This window comes from Lethenteron reissneri, chromosome 56 (genome assembly GCF_015708825.2).
Source record: "Lethenteron reissneri isolate LAM-NWPU_2019-01 chromosome 56, ASM1570882v1, whole genome shotgun sequence".
NCBI classification, from domain to species: Eukaryota; Metazoa; Chordata; class Hyperoartia; order Petromyzontiformes; family Petromyzontidae; genus Lethenteron; species Lethenteron reissneri.
Window position 1 is genome coordinate 7,419,350 of NC_083834.1, and position 23,082 is coordinate 7,442,431.

At 50.9% G+C, this 23,082-nt stretch overlaps 1 protein-coding gene across 11 annotated transcripts; it reads left to right on the forward strand.

The window, feature by feature from the left end:
• Nucleotides 1-1,117: 1,117 nt before the first annotated feature.
• SLC5A3 (solute carrier family 5 member 3) lies at nucleotides 1,118-22,618 on the forward strand. Of its 11 annotated transcripts, none has more exons than XM_061574825.1 (7): nucleotides 1,118-1,292; nucleotides 4,484-4,664; nucleotides 7,550-7,740; nucleotides 8,457-9,587; nucleotides 13,433-13,737; nucleotides 15,034-15,264; nucleotides 16,130-22,618. In XM_061574825.1, the coding sequence occupies exons 4-7, from the start codon at nucleotides 9,275-9,277 to the stop codon at nucleotides 17,567-17,569; spliced, it is 2,289 nt and encodes a 762-aa protein (XP_061430809.1). In that variant the 5' UTR covers nucleotides 1,118-1,292; nucleotides 4,484-4,664; nucleotides 7,550-7,740; nucleotides 8,457-9,274; the 3' UTR covers nucleotides 17,570-22,618. The 11 variants fall into 11 exon arrangements, with proteins under 11 accessions (XP_061430809.1, XP_061430811.1, XP_061430814.1 ...); XM_061574827.1 differs by having other exon boundaries at nucleotides 8,462-9,587; XM_061574830.1 differs by having other exon boundaries at nucleotides 7,550-7,732.
• The last annotated feature ends 464 nt before the right edge of the window (nucleotides 22,619-23,082 follow it).

The window sequence follows — 23,082 nt, forward strand, 5'->3', positions numbered from 1 at the left end:
AGGGGGAGATGAAGGGAACGGGAGAGGGGATCGTGGGGATGAGAGGGGACCTTGGCAGGAGGGGGAGGAGGGAGCTGCGGATGAAGGGAGCTCTGTGTGACTTGAACAGTGGAAAGAATCAGAATCAGAATCCGAAAAAACCAATGAGTAGCATTTCTGCAGTCACGAAAGCTTCAATTCTCGATTAATCAGAATCTGCATTTATCCTGGAGAAATCCGATGAGCTATGAAGCTCTTCCCCCCCCCCCCCAACAGATGTCCAATCCTTACCTGTCTCCACGTGTTGTTGAGATTTCCCGCTACAGCTGTACCGGTTATGCAAATCGTCAGTCTACTACCTGCTCAGGTGGGCATTGAGCCAGCGTGCAATTCTTCTCTACAGCCCCGAGGCAGTTGTGGAAATTCCACATTCCTTTGGGTGGGCGCGAGTCCATCTACAGGACGACTGCTGTTGACTTTATACCCTTAAAATGGAACTCGTGATTACTGTAATAAATGAGTATATTGTCTGGGAGAGTATTGGTCATCTTCGTTAAGTCAACCCACCCCCTATCTTTACAACAACAAAACACATTTTTTCACAGTTGAACACGTAGGCTTTCGCGACCAATTTCATCCATAACAGAGGTTTAAAACATATATATTTACGCGATCTGGCCCAAACAAAAAAAAACCCTCTATTATGAACATACTTTACACTTGACTCAAAGCTTTCGTGGTTAGTGTGGCCAAACAAGCCACCCATCCCGTGATCGTGTGGATGCAGTGGAAGGACACGAAGGGGTGCAGTGGTGGTGGTGGTGCTTGAAATTCCAACTTCTGGAAGATTCACCTGAGAGCGGTAGACGTCTACCGGAGATACAACAACAACAACCCCCACCACCAACCAACCACCACAACGTCAACATCTTCCGGTGGCGGAAGAGCCCGCCCACCTCTCCCTCCCCTCCTGGCCCGGCTTTGCAAGTGGAAAATTCCTATAGGGGGTACGGGTGGGTGGGTTGGGGTGCGGGTGGGTGGGTGGTGGGTGGGACTAAGGGTTGGGTGGTGGGGGGTGGGGTGAGGCCACTCGTATTTAAAGGGGCAGCGTCACCTCGTGGTCGATTCGTATGTAGGGTTCTGTGTCTATCTCGGTTGCTGGCACCAAAGCGCTCTTCCCACTCTTCAACCTCCCTTCATCTTTACCTTCCTCTGCCGTTACCTGCGTTTACCTGCCCCCTCCATGCCAGCCAGCCAGCAACCCTCCATTCCCCAGCCAGGTTAAGAACCCAAGCCGTAACAGCATTAACACGGTAAGCTAAGCGAACAAGAAGCACACACGCACACGTGTGTATGTGTGTGTGTGTACGTGCGCTTTATGGGCTATGTAACTGAGCAAACAGGTAGCATCGTGTCCGTTGCTGAATGGGAAATGATGTGAAAACGTTGTTTTACAAAGTGACCGAATGAATGACGACAATCGTGGGTCAATTGAATGAGTGTGATTCTTGAAATAATTGCAATTTAATGCGGATTAACTTGACTTTGCTTCGTTTTTTTTTCGTATAAATTACATTTTAAAACTGAATAATTGCATATCGTTAGCATTGATGTGCACACTCGCATACATCTGCAGTTACTATTGCTAATAACATAAAATTGCATTTATCAGTAACCGATACTGAATGCATTGTAATTGCATACGATCGTCTAATTGCACGGGATATATTTAGACTGTAATTGTGTACCATCTGCTACTCGTTAATAATAACAATAATGACATTTGGGGATAATTACAGGAAGGACTGCTTCTGCGTTGCCGTGTTCCACAAAGCCGCGTCCTGCATAAGCAACTCCATTGTTTTGAGTTTCGTGCGTATCGTTCGTTCTATTTGCCGTCTTTCGTTGGACGAAAGGGTGTTTAGACTCAAGTTCACACGGTGTGTCATTGTACACGTGCACGTACACACACACAATTTTTTTTTGTAACGTGCAAATAACATTTGCAGGGCCCCCCCACCAATGGCCAAGAGCATTGTTCATAATTCTCCCGGTGATAATTAGCGCAATGTCTAAAATCGATTTCATTTTAATCGCTTGTGTGGGGGGGTGGTGGGGGTGGAAATCGTGATTCGTGTTTCAATATTGGCCAAGAGAACATTCCAGAATGCGCCCCTGCACTGTGTGGGTTGGCTGTGTATTGTGGCCGTGGTTTGTATGAGGTGGGAGGGGTTTACACACAATAACAATGTGAGCGAACGCTTTCAAATTATTGCACGAAATGACCTGTTTGAAGAAAAGAAGAAAAAAACTGTTTTGAAATCGGATAATTGTTTTTTTACCCTTTTATCTGGCAATTGGCAACAAAACTGACACCTTTTTTTTTACAAGGAATCATGTTTGCATAGACCACAATACCTGCAGTCATAATGAAAACAAAAAACACAACTCTGATAATGTATGCACTGTCCTTGAAGTTGATTGGTCCACACCCGAGACAGCTTTCCTTAGAGCCTAGTCTCACGTGGGTTGGACCAGATGACGCCAATGGTGTTTTGAAATCGTTCATCAATTGGGAATCGTTTGTTCCAGGACGAAGCTGTTTACAACATTTCCCATCATCCATTGCTCGCTGCGTTATATTCACCACTCGCGCATTGACCAGGGTGGTGAAGTATGGTCACAAACCTGGAATTGCGTGATTGGTGGTGGTTGGCAGAGGGTGCAAGACCCTCGTCCCCAACAGCGGTTTCAACAAAAGGGCTGCACCCTGCATTGTTGTTGTTGCGTCAGTTGTCTTAGGGGTTTGTTTTACTTGGCAGACCCGTCCTGAAAAAGAACAGAAACCACGCGCAAAAAATAACGAGATGCGCGAGACTGAACAATGTCCGTGTGACATCCTCAACTTGAGTTTTTTTCTTGCATTTTAATGCAAACGCCGGGGGAGAGGTGGGAAGAGCCCCCCCCCCCCCCCCACTTTAAATGATTTCTGGATGGCTGTTTTCAGATTTGTTATTTTCATCGATGCAAAATTGTAAACATAAAAAAGTAGTTTTTTCATTTTATATGCGTTTAATATATTTTTTTTCAAATAGATATTTATATAAAATCTACTTTTTAAAAATGTTTAAGCGAGATTCTTCACGACCCCCAAAGAAAAAGATCTCCCGTTATAGCCTCGTCACACTATTGGGGAAAGTTAGCGAGCACCTAATAAAATCCTGCACCAGCTACTCATTTGAGGCCGAGTCGACCTAGAAGGCAAGCCCAGGACCGGCTCTGACAATCGTCGCTGGGTTTATTGGCCTCGAGCGGCAATCTCGGGTCGCCGGGTTCGTTGCGCAGTGTGCACCTTCACTCTCCCAACATCGCCACACCCGCCGCGTCTGTTCGCTACATTGTTAGATTCGAGAGGTGGTCCACCTCCCTCCCTGCTGTTGTTGCTGAGGACGGCGAGGGCTGTTCTGAAAAGCGTCCGATCCGTCTGTCTCGACGCCGCCGCCGCCGCAAATGTCACCACCCCGTCGTGATGGCGTTAATCCCCCTCGATGGAAAATTCGAGAAACCCAATTGACGGAGCGGGCGATTTTTGAAGAGTTCGCGAGAGCGATGGGCTTGGCCCGAGGCTTGCACTTGTCGTCTGCTCGGGACGTCCGCGTATAATGTTTTTTTTTAAAAAATCATCCCTTTTAATTTCGGCCAGAATTTAGCAGGAGTAAATACATTCACGATGGCGCCATCCCTGCACAAATGTGCGGTGGAAAATAAATGGCGTGTGTCCCACTGCCCCATATGCGATGGCTGCCAGCCACTGCAGACCGAAACAAATGTTGGCCTTGACTTTGATGAGCAATACCAAAATTCGCCACTGGTGCTTGCCCCCCCCCCCCCCGCTTTTACCATGCCCTCTTTTAGCAATCGCAATCACAATCCTTGGTGTTGCGTGGCCAACCAAACGATTCAATTCGGCAAGTAGCGACGGGGGGCTTGTGCCACGAAAGGGTGGCAGAAGGTGGCGGTCCTGAGTGGCTTCGGAACACCGGGACGCAAGCAGCAGCAGCAGCAGCAACGATTGCAGGAGGAGGCGCGTTGCCCTGCTGCTCGGCAGCGAGCTGCAGAACTCGCGGGCGCAGAGCTTGGCCAGACTGTGGGCTGGGTGCAATCGCACACGCACGCGGAAAGGAGTAAATCTTGCGGAAGAAGTCCGCTACGAGCGTGTAAACACGGTACGGCCGTCGCCCACACGACAAAGGCGTCTCGGGATGCTGAAGGACTTTGTTTAGGACATTCTGCCTGCCTTGGGGTCTTGTATGGGGGGCAGTTTTTGTAAGAAGTTAAACACTAAAAAAAACCGACATTATGGACTTGTAAGAAGTAGAGCCAATTGATATTTTTTTCCTTTACCCCAGTGCATGGTGTGGCAGTCAGCCAGCCGACGACTCCGCGACCACGGAGGCTGTCCAGCTTTCTTGGTTTTTATTGTAGGTTTCTTTTTTTTGCTAAGGTGGTGCAGAGATTTGTGTCCACTCCAAGAATCCCATGAAAACAAAACCGGACTGATGCGAAGCATTCGAGTTGCGCGACAGCGTACAGCTGGGCCGGATGGTTCAGGAGTCGGACGCTGCGCTGGTAACACTGAAATCCTGGTTCTGGGTTTCATCCATCCCAGATCCCTCTCAAGTGCAGTGAGTTGATGGTCCAATTCTTTTGATTTGCCAGAAATTCCCACTTTTTTTTTTTTAAGAGGTCGATTTCATTTGGCATTTGACGATCATCTCGATAGCGAGGATGCGTGAAAAGGTGCGTGGTGCCACTTTAGGAATGCCACGAGCAGGTTTGTACGTAGGTACGGATGTTGAACTTCTTTCGCACCGTACGTAGCCAACTGTGCTAATCGGAGGTGCGGGGGAAGAACTACAAACTGAACACCAACCGGTTCTAAAGAAGTTAGTTTTCAATCTAGATTTAAAAGTGCGTAGCTCCCAGCGGCTTCCTAATATCAGAAGGAAGAGCGTTCCAGACGGCCGCAGAAACGCGTCTGCAAGCGACCGTCTTTTTTCGATGGCGGAGCCAAAAGCTGCTGCCGCTGCTGCGAGGGATGACCAGAGTTCGCGTGATGATGTTTTATACTCTTTGACGAGATCAGCGAGGCTTTGTGGTTCATTTGTGGCAAACACTTTGTGTCTGATGAGCTCAACCAGAAGTCAATGCAGCTCGGCAAGCACTGGACGGGCACGGTCCGATCCTGCAGGTGTTTGACACTTCCGTTGATGGGCCTCTCAGTCGGGCTGGGGCCACGCCTTGCTGCGAGAGGTCCGAATTGACATGTCTTTGTCTCACGACGTGACGCTGATGAACACAATTTGAATAAAATGACAGGGGAAAGGCGAAACAAACCAGAACATATATTTTTACGCTTTCCAACCAAGGTTTAAACAAAGGTTTAAAACATCGGCTCTGTCCATAAATCTGTCCGGCCTTTAACGTTGAGGGTGCTATAACTCTCGTCAATTTTGATCCAATTTGAAAGGAAACTGTAGAATGAAGTCGTATCGCTCTTCGCGTCTCTACTTAATAATTCAGAACCGGACAAATTAATCAAAGCGTTCCCCAAATAATACAAGTGCATTTTTGTCCTGACGGCTACCTGTCCGCCTCCCAGTAGCGCCAGTGGACACTCTTGGATGACGGTAATCTCTGCCACGCCGGATTCTCTTCGCGACAGAGGTCGCAAACGGGTTTTGATTCCTTACCCGTACCCGTACCCGGCCGCACCAGGGTCGCAAACGGGTACCCGTACCCGGCCGTACCTGTACCCTACCCGTACCCGGCCGTACCCTACCCGTACCCGGCCGGGTACGGGTAGGGTACGGGTATCGTGTACCTGATTGCGACCTCTGGGATGAAGCCACGTTGCAGGCGCGGGTGGGTTGATTCTAGGAACTTGAATTGTGAGAAGAGGCAAGACGTTGGGAAATGAGTGACAAACGGTTACTCACCAGTGACTCACGGCCTACCCGTACCGTACCCGGCCGCACCAGGGTCGCGAACGGGTACCCGTACCCGGCCGGGTACGGGTAGCCGGGTATCGGGTAGGGTACGGGTATCGGGTACCCGGTTGCGACCTCTGCTTCGCGAGCCTTGCGCCGCGTGGCCGCTGGAACGGCTGTGAGTAGGTGGTGCGTGCCGTGCGTGTCTGAGAGCGCCGAGGAGGCTCGGGACTGTCACATTTGTCATCGTCTCATCGGCCGCGCGATAACAAAACAACCCACTCCGGCGGTCACCTGACCGTGACGCGGGATCCTCGCTTTGATGGCGAGTTTTGTGGTGTCATAATATTTATGTTTAAATAAATAATAATAGTAAACCGCACGCGTGCATTCTTGGACCGCTCTCCACCACGCGGCTTATCTTCGTCATGTGTGTATATATAATTAGTATTTAATTGCCAGTTTGGAACGGGTGAAAAACACGTTGGTGTGTTTTGGCACAGGTTCTTTTCCAGTGGCCCATTCGTTTTGGATTGTGTTAAGGAGATGGATAGACGGAGCTAAGCAACGAAACGCTTTCAACTTTGGTTGGAAAGGGTTAATGCAAATACATACGTCCTAGGTTAGTGATGCATCCTGCACAACCGCTTGTGCAAAAAATAAAACCCCTAAGTGTGAGTCGTGCGTCGATGTGGATGGCTGTGCAAAGGTGATGATGCTTCCAGTCGATATCGGAGACCCACGTGGCTCCTGACACAGCCAGGGTGTGCGTTGTTCCACCTGCCCACCGCTCCCATTTCCGACTATCTCCGACCTTTGCCCGTAACTCCTCGTGGCTGCGGCCTGCAGCGCGTCCCTGGCAACACTAACAACTTGTCTTTCGATCTTTATTGCCAGCCACCTTCTCTAACTAACCACCTACGTGGCCATGCATCCACCCAGTCGCCCACCCACCCACCCTTTCGGCCAGCTACTTTCCCATCCAGCCACCTGCCCAGCCAATAAACCATCCACCCGCTTACCAACTTACCCAGGCAGCCATGTGCTCGCCCAGCCGTTTACCCAGCCAGCGACCTCAAGATGCCAGCATGGAGTGGCAGGCAGGAAATGGTGGATGGGATGAAGATGGAAGAGCGAGCAAGGGATCAGGGGGATGGAGAAAGGTTGAGTCTATAAAAATAGGCAGGAGGGCAAGAAACCGTTCTCACGGTGGTTGCCAAGTTGTGGGATAACTTTTGATGGCTACTCCCCCCTCCATCGGCCGCAAGTAACTCTGGAGAACAGGCCTCTGCAGGTCAGGGGTGTGGTTGATTTGCTTTCGGAGCCCCTAGGTTCCTCACCCTGGGACAGGACGTGCCGCTCGCCATGCTTGTAATAATGACGCCGGTGCAGGGGGGACAAGGTGGCGCGATGCACGGGCAGGTCGCGCAAAACTACCGCCCGAGGCTTTGCGTTCGCACGGGTAATGGGGTACAACTGCGTGTCGCGACAGGCGCCGGGGCCTGCGTGTGCCAAGGTGTGCAATATTCGCCGGCCGAAAATGTTTCCCCCCCCCCCTCCCCCCAACCTTATTTGATCAGATCGGCTGGTTCGTGTGCGGTGGGGGTAAAGCGTGGGTACTCCCTCGTCTTCCCGAGAAGCGGGAAGATCCTTCTGCCACTTCCTCGTGGCACGCAAGGTCCTCGTCGCTACTTGCCGAACTGAAGCGTTTGGTTGGCCACGCCAACACCCGAGGATTTGCCAAAGAGGGCAGCGTCAATTGGGTATTTTGGTGAGAAGTGTGCAGCACGAGTGGATAATTCTGGTATCGCTCATCAAAGTGAAGGCCAACATTTGTTTCCATCCGGCCAGCGTGGGTCGAGTAGGCGACGGTGCCCTTGAAGTGGGGCTGCTCGCTCTCCGGAGCTCCCCTATAGTGCCAGCAGTGATGGCGAGCAATTGCAGGGGTGCCGCGTCTTTTACCCCCCCCCCCCTCTCTTTTTAAATCCTTTATATTAAGTTCGCGTGCTTGCTTGCTTGCTTAGGACCGTGCAAATCTTTCGGTCGTTTTTTAACCCACTTCTCGTGATCCAATCGAGCTGACATTTTGCACACAGACTCGTTGTGCGTGACAATTAATGTTCGTGAAAATGTTTTTCCAAAATTTTACACTTTTTAGGACAAAAATATATTTAATTACCAATTGCTTAATGGTGCAATGCAATCATCTGACCCATAGGTGGCAGCCATCTCAAGCCAGAGGACGAGAGAACTCTAGCCGCCACGCACATAAAGGATTTATAGTGAAAAACTTTGTTTTTACAGGTTATACTTATTTTTGCTTTATTTCCCACCTCGCGATCCGTCAATGGCCGCTTGCGTCGTGTGTTCGTCTCGCTTTGGACGGCTTGCGCATCTTGTGAATGCGACGCTTTTTTTTGCCCCGAACGAATAAAAGCAAACATTTTTTTAAGTGATTTGTTCTGTCGTTTTTGTTGTTTGTTTTAGGACAGAGGAAGATTTGATATTGTGATCCTCGCCCTAAACACGCACGCATGTGTAAGCACACACGGGCAGATGCACGCACGCACAAGCCCAATGAGTCTTTACCCGGTCCACTGATTTCCAGGGGGATGAATTGCAGCACGGGTCTGTAGAGTTCGTTGGTACCAAGGTGGAGTGATATTCAGCGGCAGGGCTGCACACCCCCCCCCCCCGCCTTCCCAGTCGTGGTGGATTTTGGGAGAGATTTAGGGGGTGTTGGTGTGGAGTAGGGTGAGATTTTCTTGGTCCTTTACTGGGCCTGGGTAAAAGTGGTGGTGGGGTTGGTGATTGCAGGAAAGCAGACTTAATAGAAAGCGAGAAAGTTGATTGTGCTTTTGTTTACTTTTTTTTTCGTTAGTATTCACAACTATTCAAAGAAATGGAATTTTTAAATATCGTGCGTTTTATGTTCCAGCTAATTTAGCTTATTTATTGCCATGCGTAAATATAACACGTATTTATATTTGTATATATTTTTCTGAAGCACGACTTTTATTTAATTTGTTTTCAACTCCATAAAGGGACACAACCATTCGCCCACACATTCCACGAGCACAACAGAGGGGCCGAGAGTGAGAGACTGAGAAAGAGACGAGGGGGAGATCGAGAAAGAGAGAGAGAGAGATACGCAGACCGAGAGAATACGCAGGTAGAGAGAGACCGAGAGAGACAGAGACAAGCGGACTAAGAACTGTAGACCCAACAAGCCAGGAGCTCGGGCGCTTGCCAGGAGGGCCGAGTTTGCGTGCGGCAGTGCGGCCGCTGGGGCCCTGCACGTGGCAATGGCCGAGCGACTGGAAGGCGTGGACATCGCCATCGTGGGCATCTACTTCGTGCTGGTGTTCGCGGTCGGCGTGTGGGCCATGCGGCGCTCCAACCGGGCCAGCGTGAGCGGCTACTTCCTGGCGGGGCGTGCCATGGCCTGGCTGCCCGTGGGCGCGTCGCTCTTTGTCAGCAACATCGGCAGCGAGCACTTCATCGGCCTGGCGGGCTCGGGCGCGGCCAGCGGCCTCGCCGTCGCCGCCTGGGAGCTGAACGCCCTGCTGCTGCTGCAGCTCCTCAGCTGGGTCTTCTACCCCGTCTACCTGGCCACAGGTGAGGGCGTGTGGGTGTGCGTGTGTGTGTGGGGAGCCAGAATTGGTTTGTGCCGAATGGAGAGCGGTAGTGTAGTGGTTAGCGCGCTGCACTACGGACCTGGCCACCCGAGTTCGATTCCCGCTCACGGCAAACACCAGTGACGATTATCTGAACCGGTCCTGGGCCTCCCCTAGGTCGACTCAGCCTCAAATGAGTACCTGGTGCGGTGTGTAAACATCGCCACTAGGGAGACAAAGGCGGTCGGGCGTGGTGCTGGCCACCCACCCCCTTGTGTACCGTTCCGGCCTTCATAGGTGCTCGCTAACAGCACTTGCCCCTACAGTCTGTTAAGGCTATACGGGGGGTCTTTGTTTTATCTTTATGGGGAGCCGGTAGCGTAGAGGGTTAACGCACCGCGCTACGGGATCCCGCCGAGCCGAGTTGGATTCCCGCTCACGGCTAACACCGGTGACCAATATCTGAGCCGGTCCTGGGTCTCCTCCCCTAGGTCAACTCGGCCTCAAATGAGTACCTGGTGAGGCGTGTTAACATCACCACTGGGGAGACGAAGGCGGTCCGGGCGTGGTGTTGGCCACCCACGCCCCTCGTGTGCCGTACCGGCCTTCATAGGTGCTCGCTAACAACACTTGCCCCAACAGTCTCTTAAAGGCTATATGGGGGATCTTTGGCTTTGTGTGTGCCCCCTGGGTTATCTCTTAACATCGCCACCTGCCTGTGTTTGACCCGGACAGTCTGGGAATTGGCATCTCTATTCGGGTGGCAAGAATTGGTTTGTAACCGAGACCTGGTACCGGTATCTTGTGTTGAACTTTTATTGCCGTAGACTGCACAGTTGTGATAATTAGACCTAGTGTTGACCTGTGGAAAAATGTCTGGGTTTTTTGGTCTGCAGTGGAAAAGGTGGCGGCAACCTCACCCACCCAGCCACCCAATGCTTTCAGTGCCCAAAGCCACCACTTTAAGGCCGCGCATCCAACCGCCAGCGCTCCGCCCCCCACTTCCCTAGGCCCCCTGCAACAGCCAATAGGGCGCCGCCGTGGCGAGATGTTAACTCCCTCTCCTGGTATGCAGGAGGTTGTGGATTCGATCCTGTCCCTGGGATCTGCTGTATATTTGGAGTTTGCGTGTTCTGCCCGTGCTCACGTGGATTTTCTCTGGGTCCTCTAGTTTTTTTTAATTCTCCAAACCACATTTAGAATCGACAGTGTTTCGATGATTTGGCTGCTATAAATTTCCACGCGGTAAGCCACTTCGTTGAGCTATCACTTGTGCGCCGGGTCGCTTAATAGAACAAAAAAAGAGCTGTAATGATCAGTGGGCCTTATTTAGTAAAATAACATAGTTTAGTTCTTAGTTCAGGCCCTGTTGAACTTGCACCACCTGCACATGAAAGGTTAGCCGCCGACACCGAAACCTGGTTCATTCATTTGTTTTGTTGATTTATTGATAGCGCGGAAAGCCGTCGCCGGAGCGCGCGGCTCGTAACATTACACGGCGCGAGGTAACGCGAACCGCACGCGCCGGCACTCCCGTGCTAGCGGCCACAACGCGAAACCACCTGAAATGAAAATAAATACAAATCCACAATGTCGTATAAAAACACGGTGACACATCGGCAGTGGCCTTTACTGGAGACCAGCAGATAGCGACGTGTCGCCGTCGCTGAAGAGGAAAAGCGTTTTTTCAATCCGTGCGGCAATCGCCTGCTGCCACGGATGGATCCAAAAAGTGGAAATTGAAATTTACAAACTCTGAAAAGTGAACAGAGTAGCGTGGAGAGGTTCTTTTGAAAACTGAATTGCATCGAAAGACTGAAGGAGGGGAACCGCATGCATCGGAGAACATACGCGGGGTAATGACATCTTCTGTTAGGAAAATTTAGCGGCCTGGGGAAGGATGATGCATCCACGGCTTGAAGAGACGATGGCTCGTGGTTGAGACCTGCCACAGAAAGATAGACTGAGAAGGGAAGACACCCGAGGAGGAGATGGAGCGATGAGATTGTCTCGTGTGCTGGAGCGAGATGGAATTCTTGCACCATTTGACCATGTTGGGGGGAGGATAGAGATGGAGACCACGTGAGGAGTCCATCTAGCAGTGGATTGATTATGGCTGATGATTGTGCAAAGAGCCTGTTGAGACTGAAAGTAAAATTTTCGGCGAAGCATGGGCCCTAAAATGTACACGAATTTGCGATCAAACAAATATAGTAGAGAAATACACATGTAATTGAACATTTTATTAGGGAACAGATTTAAGAATTCCGTAAAAAAAATGTTTTTTTATGACGGGTGGATTCAAATAAGATACCAATTCATCGTATTCTCCAGACGCTCGGAAGAGTAAGATGCACCCCAAACGTTTGCCCCGTGTCAATCAAGTTATATACCGAATCTGGTCTCATGCGCGCGCACGCACACACACACGTCGACCAGAATATGCACGCACCCGCCCCAACCTTTGCTTCAAATTAAATAAAAATAATAATTTTCACGTGATTTTGTGATTGCCAGGTCGCTTCTAAAAAAGAGCTCCATAGTTCAGTTGGCCTTACCTGATAACAGGCTGTGCATTAATTGTGTGTTGACCGACTCTGTGTTGCATTGCATTACATTTCCAAATTTTACTAAGTTTGTTTGTTTTCTTTGTTCTTTCGGTAAAGTCACGTAGAATGTTTTATTTTTATTATTTTATTATTTCCATTCTACGTGACTTTACCGAAAGAACCGAGAAGATGAATCCCTGCAGTCACGAAAGCTTTAAATCAAAATTTAAGTTTGTTTGATTAAGTGTGTTTTCTCTCTCTCTGTGTCCTTGTGTTGTCGTATTCCTTGCAGTCACGAAAGCTCCAAATATCTCATTGTCATGCTAATTTCTCTACCCCCCCCATCTCTCTCTCTGCCCCCCTCTCTCTCTATTTAAGGCCTCGACACAGAGGCGTTGTTTCTCTGTGTGCCTATGTGTGCGTCTCTCTTTGTGTGTCTCTGTGGTATCTCTCTGCTTATGTGTCTCCATGTCTGTGTTTTGTCTCTCTCTCAAATTTAGCAATCTTTGGAAGAACGTAATCAAGCAGGTAGGGTGTTGACTGTTATGTTAGCCGACTCTCTGTGTTGTATTGTATTTTATTTCTGAGTTTACTAGGTTTGTTTTCTCTTTCATTTATACCTGATGATGATTGCTTGTGTTGCAATCGAAACGTCGTATGCTATTATTTAATTTATTTTTGTTTCTACGTGACTTGACCGAAAGAACCAAAGAACATAAAAAATATGATAATTGTTGTTTTACCCTTTTATCTGGCAACAAAACTGACCCCTTTTTTTACAAGGAGTCATGTTTGCATTGACCACAATACCTGCGGTCGGAATGCAAACAAAAAACACAACTCTGATAATGTATGCACTGTCCTTGAAATTGATTGGTCCACACCCGAGACAGCTTTTCCTAGAGCCTAGTCTCACATGGGTTGGACCATATGACGCCAAAAGGCGCACCAGGTGTCAGTTTTGTTATCAGATAAAAGGTAAAAAAACCAATTATCATATTTTTCTACTGGAAAAGGAGGTTCCAATGGTGTAACATAAAAAATAGTTGAGTATATTTGGAGTTTGTGTGACTCTCTCCCCATGGCCACGTGGATTTTTCTCCGGGCCCTTTGATTATACCCTCCACATTTCGGTGAAAAAGGGTAACTTTCGATACTATCGGAACGAATTGAGCCTTTAATGTGTGTATTTCCCACACACGCTTAACGACCAAATCCCTAAACGACCGATTTCGTGGAACCAATTGTCCTGTCGTTAAAGAGGAGAGGGGGTTCTACTGTACCCCGTCCTTTGCAGGCGTGTGCACCATGCCCGGCTACCTGGCACGGCGCTTCGGCGGTCGGCGCCTACGCGTCTACCTGGTGGTGCTGTCGCTGCTGCTCTACGTGCTCACCAAGGTGTCGGTGGACCTGTACGCGGGCGCAGTCTTCATCCAGCAGTCCCTCGGCTGGGACCTCTACGTGTCCATCGTGTCGCTCATCGGCGCCACGGCGCTGCTCACGATGGCCGGGGGGCTCGCCGCCGTCATCTACACGGACACGCTGCAGGCGGCGCTCATGGTGGCCGGAGCGCTCACGCTCATGGTGCTTGGCCTCATCAAGGTTCGTAAACGTCCCGCGCGACGAGCGATGGCGGCTATGTTGTTAATTTTAAGTTTTCAAGTTTTTCATGTTTTATTTGTTAGGTATAGCCCTGTGAGCCATTCGGCTCTTGAATCGGATGCAAGCGCAACAAACAAAAAATTAACCCGTAAAAACAAAGTTTTTCACTAAATCCTTTATATGCGTGGCGGCTAGAGTCCTCTCGTCCTCTGGCTTGAGATGGCTGCCACCTATGGGTCAGATGATTGCCTGCCACCATTAAGCAATTGGTAATTAAATATAATGTATTTTTTCCTAAAAAGTGTAAAATTTTGGAGAAAAAAATTTCACGAAAATTAATTGTCACGCACAACGAGTCTGTGTGCAAAATGTCAGCTCGATTGGATAACGGGAAGTGGGTTAAAAAAACGACCGAAAGATGTGCACGGTCGTAAGCGCGCAAGCAAGCAAGCAAGTGAACTTAATATAAAGGGTTTAAAAAAACAAAAACATGAACAAGAAAACATCTTAAAGTGACTATGTGCAAACAGAAAATCCGAGAAAAGACAGCAAAATATTGCAGAAAAAGCACCGTACACCAACACTGTGTGCAAAACTCCCAGTGGGATGCAAGTCAAACAACAACAACCACAAGACAACTTAGATTAAGCCATCAGTCTAACTCTGTACTACAACAAACAAACATGGCCAAACCGAATTTTTTTTCAAAAATCACCAAAATAAAGCCATAAAAGCAATGAAACAGTAATCATAGGAACTGTGACCGAATTTTCACAATAAACGACGTAAACAACATGTATTACCAAACTCTGCAGCCATAGCTGGCTGCATGAGTCACTCCACAACAGCGCACGCAGGCCTAAACGTCTCGAGAAACGCTGACAGCGTTATGTTGCTGATTACGACACCGCCGTAGCTTTTGGTCTTGTTCATCGTGCTGCTGTGTGGACGCCGCTGCAATAATTGAGTCAACGGTGCGATCATACCCAGATGGCAGCCCCTACTGGCAGTCTCGTACCCTTGCTATCATACACACGGCCTACGAAGCCAGACAGCAGATGTGCCCAGACAGGCTGCCCCCTATCCCCTCTCGCTCCCGCCGCTCACCCCGGCTCACCGCTCAACCTGTCGCAACCCCTCACCCACTCAATCTTTAGCCCCTCACCTCTGCGCTCTCTCCCTCACCCCCTCTCCACCCACTCCTCTCGCCGCTCACCCTGCCTCACCACTCATCCCGGTCTCTCCCCCCCCCTTCCACCCCCCCCCCCCCCCCCGCCACTTGCGCTCGCCACGCAGGTGGGCGGCCTGCAGAATGTGTGGAGCGGCTACATGGAGGCCGTGCCCAACGTGACGGCCATCCGCGCCGCCTACAACCTATCGGCGGGCCCCTTGTGCGAGGAGGCCATCGCCCGGCCGCACGCCGACTCGCTCAAGGTGCTGCGGGGACCCTGGGACAGCGAGACGCCATGGCCCGGCTTCCTGCTGGGCCAGACGCCGGCCTCCATCTGGTACTGGTGCACGGACCAGGTGAGACTCTCCCAACGGTGTGCTCCTGCCAGAGGTCGCAACCGGGTACCCGATACCCGTACCTTACCCGATACCCGGCTACCCGTACCCGGCCAGGTACGGGTACCCGTTTGTGACCCTGGTGCGGCCGGGTATGGGTACGGGTAGGCCGCGAGTCACTGGTGAGTAACCGTTTGTCACTCATTTCGGGTAGGGAACGGGTACCCGTACCCGGCTGGGTACGGGTACCCATTTGTGACCCTGGTGCGGCCCGGTATGGGTACGGATAAGGAGTCAAAACCCGTTTGCGACCTCTGGCTCCTGCCGCCCCCCGCCCCCCTCCGCCCCCCCCTGTGCCACCGAGGGCCATGGTTAGAATCCGGGTTTCCGGATGGACCTCGCGATGCCTCTGTACAGTGTGAGAGGGCACTGATTGGATACTGATATCTCTATCCAGTGCGAGAGATCACTGTGATTGGCTACTGATGCCTCTCAATAGTGTGAGCAAGCAATGTGATTGGCTATTGAGTCTACGGCTCATGTAAGTGTAAGCCGGCCTATGGGTCTCTATGTGAGTTTACGGCTCACGTAAGTGTAAGCTGGTTTATTGGTCTCTATGCAAGTCTATGGTTCAAATAAGTGTAAGCTGGCCTATGGATCTCTGTGAGTTTACGGTTCACGTAAGTGTAAGCTGGTTTATTGGTCTCTATGCAAGTCTACGGTTCAAATAAGTGTAAGCTGGCCTATGGATCTCTGTGAGTTTACGGCTCATGTAAGTGTAAGCCGGCCTATGGGTCTCTATGCGAGTTTACAGCTCGTGAAAGTGTAAGCCGGCCTATGGGTCTCTATGCGAGTCTACAGTTCATGTGATCTTGGGGCCCTGCAGGTGATCGTGCAGCGCATGCTGGCGGCACGCGACCACTCCAACGCCAAGGGGGCGACGCTGCTCGCCGGCGCGCTCAAGATCCTGCCCATGTTCGCGATCGTGGTGCCGGGCATGATCGCGCGCATCCTCATGCCCGACGAGCTGGCGTGCGTGTCGCCCGAGCACTGCGCCGCCGTGTGCGGCAACCCGGCGGGCTGCTCCAACGTCGCGTACCCGCGTCTCGTGCTCGCCGTGATGCCCACGGGCCTGCGCGGCCTCATGATGGCCGTGATCGTGGCGGCGCTCATGAGCGACCTCGACTCGATCTTCAACAGCGCGAGCAGCATCTTCACTCTGGATATCTACAGGCACGCGCGCGGAGCGTCGCGCGTCTCCTCGCGGGAGCTCATGATCGTCGGCCGCCTCTGGGTCGTGGTGATGATGGCGGTGAGCGTGGCGTGGGTGCCCGTGGTGGTGTCCATGCAGGGCGGGCAGATGTTCCTCTACATCCAGGAGATGGCCGGGTACCTGACGCCGCCCGTCGCCGCGATATTCCTGCTCGGCGTCTTTTGGAAGCGCTGCAACGAGAAGGGCGCCTTCTGCGGCGGCCTCGTGGGCTCCACGCTGGGCTTCGCGCGCCTGCTGCTCGCGTTCATCTACCCGCCGCCCGACTGCACGCAGCCCCACGACGACCGCCCGTTCGTCGTCCGGAGCATCCACTACATGTACACGGCGGCTGCGCTCTTCTGGACCACTGTGGCGGTGGGCATCGTCGCCAGCCTGCTGTCCGACCCACCGTCCAGGGAGTGCGTGGCCAACACGACCTTCTGGACGTACTCGGACCCGCCGGCCTCCTCCTCGCCCTCCTCCTCCACCGCCGACGACGACGACGATTACGACGGCGACGGCAAGAAGCGCAAACGGGCGCTGGGCAACGGGGTCACGTGCGCCGAGACGCTCAAACTCGTGCGCAAGGGGGACGAGCGAGCGGCCGCTCCCACTTGCACCTCGGCGGACGACCGCGGCGGCGATGACGGAAGCCGGCCGCCGGTCGTCGTCGTCGTCGTGACGGAGAACGGCCGCCCCCAGCCGGCGCTGACACCCGACAGCGCCGCTGAGACCCCCGGCCACGGCGGCGCCGCGGCGGTGGACGAAGAGTGGCCGCTCGGCGGCGAGCGGTCGCGGCGGGCCGGCGGCGCCCGCGACGGCTCTGGCCGCCGCGAGAACGTGCGGAGGGGCCTCCTGAAGGCCGTCAACTGGTTGTGCGGCACGGGGAGGGACCCGGACGAGGCGGGCGGCGACGGCGCGCCGGGGAAGCCCTCGGTGGGGCTGCTCGGCGAGGATCTGGCCCAGAGGCTGCGGCTGCTGGAGGAGCGGCCGGTGGACAAGGCCGTGCTCAACGTGGGCCTTTGCCTCATCTGCTCGGTGGGGGTCTTCCTCTACGTCTACTTCTCGGTGTGACGATGCCGCTGCCGGCGTCGTTGCGCGCCGACTGAAGGCCGACAGACACCTCCCCGCCCCCCCGCCCGTCGTGAAATCCGCTGGTCCCCCGAGTCCTTCGCCCGCACCCCGATCCATCGCCCAGCCCGCCGCCACGTGGCACGCGCGATGAGCTTCTCCGTCGAAGATCGAGGGGAGGCGCGGACGCGTCGCGCCTGCCTGCCGGGAGGCTGGGGGAAGCTCCGTCGTGCTCCGAGGCTTTCGTAGCCCTGAGACTCTGCACTCGGCACCGAGTAGTATAAATGCGTTTGTTGCGAAGTGTTTTGTTTTGTTTAACTCGTTGAATTTCGGCGCCTAAGGATTTGTTGAAATGCACTTACGGGGGATCGCGCGCGTCAATTGGACCAAACTATTCCAATTTAACGTTGTTTTATTTGATGCTTTATTCTGGCGGAACAAGCACTTCGGTGCGGTGGAGAAGACCGGGCCCCTGCCATTGTAATGTGGAATCTTTCCAGCATTGGCAGATGGCCAATGACGATTACCACCACCCCCCCACCCCCTGCTTACTTGAGAAGGGAGCATTCTAACTTTTTGAAACAATTACGCGCGATAGGCATCAGCAGGCACACGGTGTCCTTGGTGATGTCCAACAGTGAGGGTCGGTGGTTCCTTCCGTTGGTCAAACTGCCGCAGGGCAATAATTGGTGCACAAGTGGCAGGATTCTCTGCAATGGCATGCGCTTCTGGTACCAAACAACCACTGTTCCTGCCCCTTAGAGGTTATAGATTTTTACACTGCACCCTTATAAACTACAAGCTATTTTTCTTTCAGAGGCGACCAGGCCACAAATGATAGCTCAACAAAGTGGCTTATCCTGTGGAAATTTATAGCAGCCAAATACTCTTTCAAAAAACGGGGGACCCGGAGAAAAATCCTCCACGACCACGGGGAGAACATGCAAACTTCAAATATACAGGCGGCAGGGTCAGGATCGAACCCACGACCTCCTGTATACCAGGCGAGGTATTAATATTTGGTCATCAGGGTGCCCCTGAATCTAACGAGGCTGATGACCCGTAGACATTCATCGGACCTTGTGATTTGCCGTTCCTGAGAGGTGAGAGCCCCATTTGAGATTCATCGTCCTGTGTGATTGATGTGCGTTCAACCGTATTGGAACCCATTGAGGGTGCATTCTCGCGTGGTTGATGTCCTGAAATGAACCAGGTGAGAGCCCCGTTGAGATACATTACACTGGTCAACACACTTTTTCTGGCATAAGGTATTCCAATGGTTTTAAGGTAATTTTGGGGTGCTGATTCCAAATCTGGCATCAGTTTTTGTCTATCACATCAGGTTTTTGACATATCAAATATTGCATTTTCAATAAAAACTGCAGAAGAAAAATATTAAATAAATGTGGATATCTACATAAAATTATATTACAAACACACTATCCTACAAATACAGCACCATATTTTAACACTAAAGCAGTCACTGACTCGGAACAACCTGCAATCATAAGTGACAGAGTTAATTTCGGGTAAAATCAATGAAAATGGGGTATGCCGATAGCATAAAATGAAATGTGATAGAGAAAATCTGAGATCAGATTTGGAATTAGCACCCTAAAATTAGTCTAATACAGCTGCAAAAGTCCAGGCCAGAATTTTTTGTTGTTGACCAGTGTTATCTCTTTGGCTTGATGTCAGAATCAGAATATTTATTTATACTGCAGGAGGAATCTCCGATCTTTCGCAGATGTCCAGTCGGGGCGTGCGGTCGGAACGTTACAGCAACAAACGGTTACAAAAACACGACGGGTGATATTCAAGTTTAGATACCGTTATCTCTCGTGATGTCCTTGCTTTCACCAGGTGATCGTCCATCTAGGTACACTATCACCTGTAATCATGGTCATTTATGTAACCATTTAAAGACAGAATCCTCCCCACCCCGTATAGTCTGTAACAGATTGTCGGGGCTAGTGCTGTTTGCGAACACCTATGAAGGCTGGCACTGCACACGAGGGGGTGGGTGGCCAGCACCACGCCTTTATCTCCCCAGTGGCGATGTTTACACATCACACCAGGCTGAGTCGACCTAGGGCAGGGGTGGGGAACGTCCGGCCCGCGGGCCGTATGAGGCCCGCGAAATCATTTGATCTGGCCCTGCCAAGGCAACCGCACCACTCGAAATTCAATCAATCTAGGAGCTTTTTTCACAGCAACATAAATTTAATTTTGTATGGCCCGCGAATGATGTTATAAATATCCAAATGGCCCTTGGCAGAAAAAAGGTTCCCCACCCCTGACCTAGGGGATGAGGCCCAGGGACCGGTTCGGATAATGGTCACTAGTGTTGGCCACGAGCGGGAATCGAACTCGGGCCGCCGGGTTCGTAGCGCAGCGCGCTAATCGCTACAGCCACCGCACATGCGTTGTCTCCTGCGATTTGCATACTTAAATCAACCAGGCAATCGCCCGATGAGAATAAGACGCGTTAACATATCATCCGCAAATATCTGGTAACGTGGGGGTTGCAAGCATGCGATTGTTAGTGTTAGAATTTTCACATGCAATCATGTGATCGTTGGCCATTCCTGGCTTTTTCACTCGGCACATAGAAACCGGTGTTGCCAGATCAGAGATTCTTCCTCTTAGGATTTTAACATAGCAACCACGAAAGCCAGGTTTATAAACTCGTGAAAAACTAGAGGGGGGTAGGGGGTTAAGAACAGTAGGGTTTCACGCCCGCCCCCCCAACAGTCTACCTATAATTCAGAATCGATATTTGGATTACGGTAATCCCACGTATTGATCCGACAAAATGTTGCGTCGTAAAGTAACCCCCTCCACTACCACCCGACACAGCCAAACGCGTGAAATAGCCACGTGCAAAACGCATTTCATGATTCTAGATTTGAAGCTTTCGTGACTGCAAGGATTCATACTCTTAGGTTGTTTCGGTAAAGTCACGTAGGTAAAAAATAAAATAAAAATTAATAGAAGTAACAATAATTTGTGATTTATTATTTTATTTCTATTATCACTTCTATTAATTTTATTTTTTACCTACGTGACTTTACCGAAAAAACCTAAGAGGTACGCATTTCGTGAGCCAAGTTATTTTTGTTTTCTTCAGCACGCTGGTGGCTCGCAGCCACCGGTGAACTGTAGAAAACAAGATGTCATGACCATTTTAAATTGCCACCTTTTAAACGCATGTACACGTGTGACGACAGGTCTGGTGGTGGTGGGAAGGTCTTGTGACATATTTGGTCGGATCATAGGAGAGGGGGGGGGGTCCTGAACCAGACGTCCATGAAAAAAAATCGTAATACTGTACTGGCTGTTGCAAACCTCAGTGTTAGAGCGTTGTCTCCGCGTGTTTGTGCGTGCGTGTATGTCCACAATCTGAAGACCTCTACCGATCTCGTCTAGGAGCACAAACCATCATCGCGCGAACTCCGCTCATCCTCGCAGCAGTGGCGCGCTTTCAGACGCGCTTCTGTGGCCGTCTGGAACGCTCTTCCTTCCGATATTAGGAAGCCACTGGAGCTATGCACTTTCAAATTGTATAGATAGACACATTTTTTTTGAATTTATTTTTGTGTTTAGCTCGTTGTCCTTCCCTCCCGCACCTCCGATCAGCACAGTTGGCAACGCACCGTGCAAAAGAAGTTAAACATACGTACATTCTTTTCGATTTAAAGCTTTCGTGACTGCAGGGATTCATCTTCTTGGTTCTTTCGGTAAAGTCACGTAGAAGGGAAATAATAAAATAATAAAAATAAAACAAAATAATTCTCACGACGTTTCGGCCACAACGCAAGTAGCCGTCCTCAGGTAGAGAACAGGTCTGTCGCTCTTCGCCCCTCCATCCCAGCTTAAATAGTCGCTCCAAGCCTGGGGCTTGTCATTCAGACTCTGTCTCCTCGACAGACCTGTTCTCTACCTGAGGACGGCTACTTGCGTTGTGGCCGAAACGTCGTGAGAATTATTTTATTATGTTTTAATGTTATTATTTTATTATTTCCATTCTACGTGACTTCACCGAAAGAACCAATAAGACGTACATTATTTGTTGGCCATGCAACCCCCATGACTTGATAATGGCACGAGCCGGCCTGCGGCCAGCAGCAGACTGACAAGGCGCTGCCAACTTATTTATACTGTCTAAAGTGTTTGACTCTACGCCAAATCCATTGTGGGCTCTGCAGAGGTCGTAAACGGGTTTTGATTCCTTACCCGTACCCGGCCGCACCAGGGTCGCAAACGGGTACCCGTACCCGGCCGTACCCGTACCCTACCCGATACCCGGCCGGGTACGGGTAGGGTACGGGTATCGGGTACCCGATTGCGACCTCTGGGATGAAGCCATGTTGCAGGCGCGGGTGGGTTGATTCTAGGAACTTGAATTGTGAGAAGAGACAAGACGTTGGGAAATGAGTGACAAACGGTTACTCACCAGTGACTGGCGACCTACCTGTACCCGTACCCGGCTGGGTACGGGTAGCCGGGTATCGGGTAGGGTACGGGTATCGGGTACCCGATTGCGACCTCTGGGGCTCTGTTCGTCCGTGTGCAGAGTAGTCGTGTTGCTATCGGGAGACTTGCCCTCTAGGAAGGCGGCAGCCACGCTGACCGATGAGCTTCCCCCTCCAGCTGCGCGGCCTACGAACTCGCCAGGCGCCACGGTGGCTGGGAGATGTTAACTGCCTCGCCTGGTATACAGGAGGTCGTGAGTTCGATCCCGACCCTGTGACGCCTGTTGTATATTTGGTGTTTGCTTGTCTCTCTCTCTCTCCCCGTGGTCGCGTGGATTTTTCTCCGGGTCCTCCTGTTTCTCCCTCCGCATCTAGAAACATGCGCTGAGAGTATTTGGCTGCTATAAATTTCCACGCGATGAGCCACATCGTTGACCTATCGTATTTGTGATAGCCAGTGTGGCCTTACAGCTGGTATATATATATATTTTGTTTGTTTAAATAGTTTAGTTTACTGCGCGACTGCTGCCGGTCTAGAGTCACTGTTTGAAATCCCGAATGAAGATGAATGCTTTGGCTTCCCGGTGGTTGTTTCGTTTAACGAGGTGAGAGAGAACGCGGGAGTTCTAGATTTCAAGCTTTCGTGACTGCAAGGATTCATACTCTTAGGTTTTTTCGGTGAAGTCACGTAGGAAAAAAAAATAAAATATAAATAATAATAGAAATAATTTTTATTTCTATTATTATTTCTATTATTTTTATTATTTATTTTTACCTACGTGACTTTACCGAAAAAACCTAAGAGTATAGAACGCGCGAGGCCAGGATAGAAGTCTCCTTTACAAGAGTGAACCGGGTCATGAGTCTGCTGCCAATAGGCGGGCGGTGATTGCCGTTGCTGCTGCTGTGTATAGTCCCAATTGAGTAGTTTTCGTAATATAGTGATTTTTTTGTAATTTTCGGACGTGGAAAATTTGGACCCCTGGCAAACGTGGTATTTGCAAATGACGTCACGGGATCTTTAACGTCTGCTGCGAGTGA